At 35.5% G+C, this 2003-nt stretch overlaps 1 protein-coding gene across 1 annotated transcript; it reads right to left on the reverse strand.

Annotated features, from left to right (window-relative positions):
• Positions 1 to 357: 357 nt before the first annotated feature.
• On the reverse strand, positions 358 to 1077 carry LOC135195326 (dnaJ homolog subfamily B member 4-like). The gene has a single exon (XM_064221588.1). The coding sequence runs from the start codon at positions 1075 to 1077 to the stop codon at positions 358 to 360; it is 720 nt and encodes a 239-aa protein (XP_064077658.1).
• Positions 1078 to 2003: the final 926 nt, after the last annotated feature.

Here is a 2003-nt window from a genome sequence, read left to right on the forward strand (position 1 = left end):
TCTTCAGTAATCAGCATTTCTTGGTATAAAAATAAATACATGTATATCTTTTTATATATATATTTATTATGATAAGGCAAAAATATCAAACTCTTCTGTCTCATTATTATTTTTATAAAAAAAAACTAATGTCTAAAAGTCTCAGGACGTGTTAAAATTGATTTAAAAAAAAGGAACAAGAATTTTCTCACGAGACAAGTAGAAAGAGAGAGGGAATTATTAGTTTTTCGATCCTTTAAGACTCTCTGGTGTTTGGGAACGTGATAAATTTCATTATTATTATTATTATTAATAATAATAATGATGCATTACGACTATCGGCAATAATTTGAAAAGATTATTTCTGACGTTTTTCTATCAATGGAAATCTGGAATTTGGATGTCCCCCCCAAAATGAACAATGATATTACCCTTTCTGGAAGGGTTGTTAAGAAAAGGTAGACCATATCCTGAGAGTATCTTCTTCGTCTGAGGTGTGATAATTATATTTTTGACATCGAGTGTGACCATTTGGCCTTCCAGAGTAGGGACAGACACGCTGGTACCACACCAGGCGTCTCTGATGGGGATTTTGACCGAATAGATCAAATTAGTATCGTCTCTCTTAAATGCCGGGTGAGGCTTTTCCCTAATAACGAAAATGATATCAGCCGGGACCTTGCCAGGCGACTCGTCTCCCATTCTTTCGAATTTGATCTCAAAACCATCCTTTGTACCGGGCATAATGTTAATGCTCAATATTTTCTCTTCTCTCCTGGTGGTATATTTTCCATCATCGCTAAACACACTCCGCGTGATTTTCATCTTTTTGATTACTCCTTGAGCTATTTCTTCGAGAGTCACGTACAGGTCCCGGTAGATTGGAGGATCCTGATGATGATGATGGTGATGATGCCTTCCCCCCCTGTGATAGTGTTTGTGATTACAGTTGAAACCTCCCATTCGATGCCTAGTACTACTGATGCCTCTCCACATCATATGAATATCATCATCATCATCGTCGTCGTCGTCAGAGTTATTAAAGAAGTGATTAAAATTACCGTGGGTGCCGAAGAACTGATGGAAAATGTCGTCCATTGGACCGCTATTAGTAGTAGTGGTAGATGTATATGTAAAGCGAGTTTTGGGATCGCTAGTAGTAGAGGTATATGTAAAGCGAGTTTTGGGATTGCTAGTAGTAGAGGTATATGTAAAAGCGAGTTTTGGGATCGCTAGTATGGGTAGAGGTAATATGTGAAGCGAGTTTTATTATTACCCTCCTTAGGTACCTCCGTCATCCTTCCATTTTACCTTTCACATGTTGATCGTCAACACTCCCCGCTTTTTCACATCGCTCAATATTTCATAAGCTTGCGAGATGGCTTTAAACCTTTCCTCTGCATCCGATGATTTATTTTTATCTGGATGGTATCTAAGTGCCATTTTTCGGTAAGCTCTTTTAATATCTTCCATTGAAGCATCTTGGGAGATACCTAGGATCTTGTAATAGTCCATGCTGATGATGAACTAAGTTTGGTTGGCTGCGCTAATGCGCATTTTATATTCAACAACGCTGAATGAATTATCTGGGAGCTATATACTACAAGTAGTCGCTAATCATTTCTCTATCATAAGTCTTTTCTTAATCATTGAGTTCTTTTAAAATTTAGTCTTTTCAAAAGGATTAATAACTGGCGTATTCTTTATTCAAAAGTCATTTTAAAAAGTTTAAGTAGTCGCAACAAGGATTGGGAAAACCATTTCTCTATTTAAATAGTCTTTTCAAAAAGGATTAATAACTGTATTCTTCATTCAGGAGTTATATAAATATATATATATATATATGTGTGTGTGTAAAAATCATTTCTCTATCATAAGTCTTTTCAAGAGAATTAATAACTGGCGTATTCTTTATTCAAAAGTCATTTTAAAAAGTTTAAGTAGTCGCAACAAGGATTGGGAAAACCATTTCTCTATTCAAATAGTTTTGTCAAAAAGGATTAATAACTGCATCCTTTATTCAG

The sequence above is a fragment of the Macrobrachium nipponense genome, chromosome 16, assembly GCF_015104395.2.
Source record: "Macrobrachium nipponense isolate FS-2020 chromosome 16, ASM1510439v2, whole genome shotgun sequence".
NCBI classification, from domain to species: Eukaryota; Metazoa; Arthropoda; class Malacostraca; order Decapoda; family Palaemonidae; genus Macrobrachium; species Macrobrachium nipponense.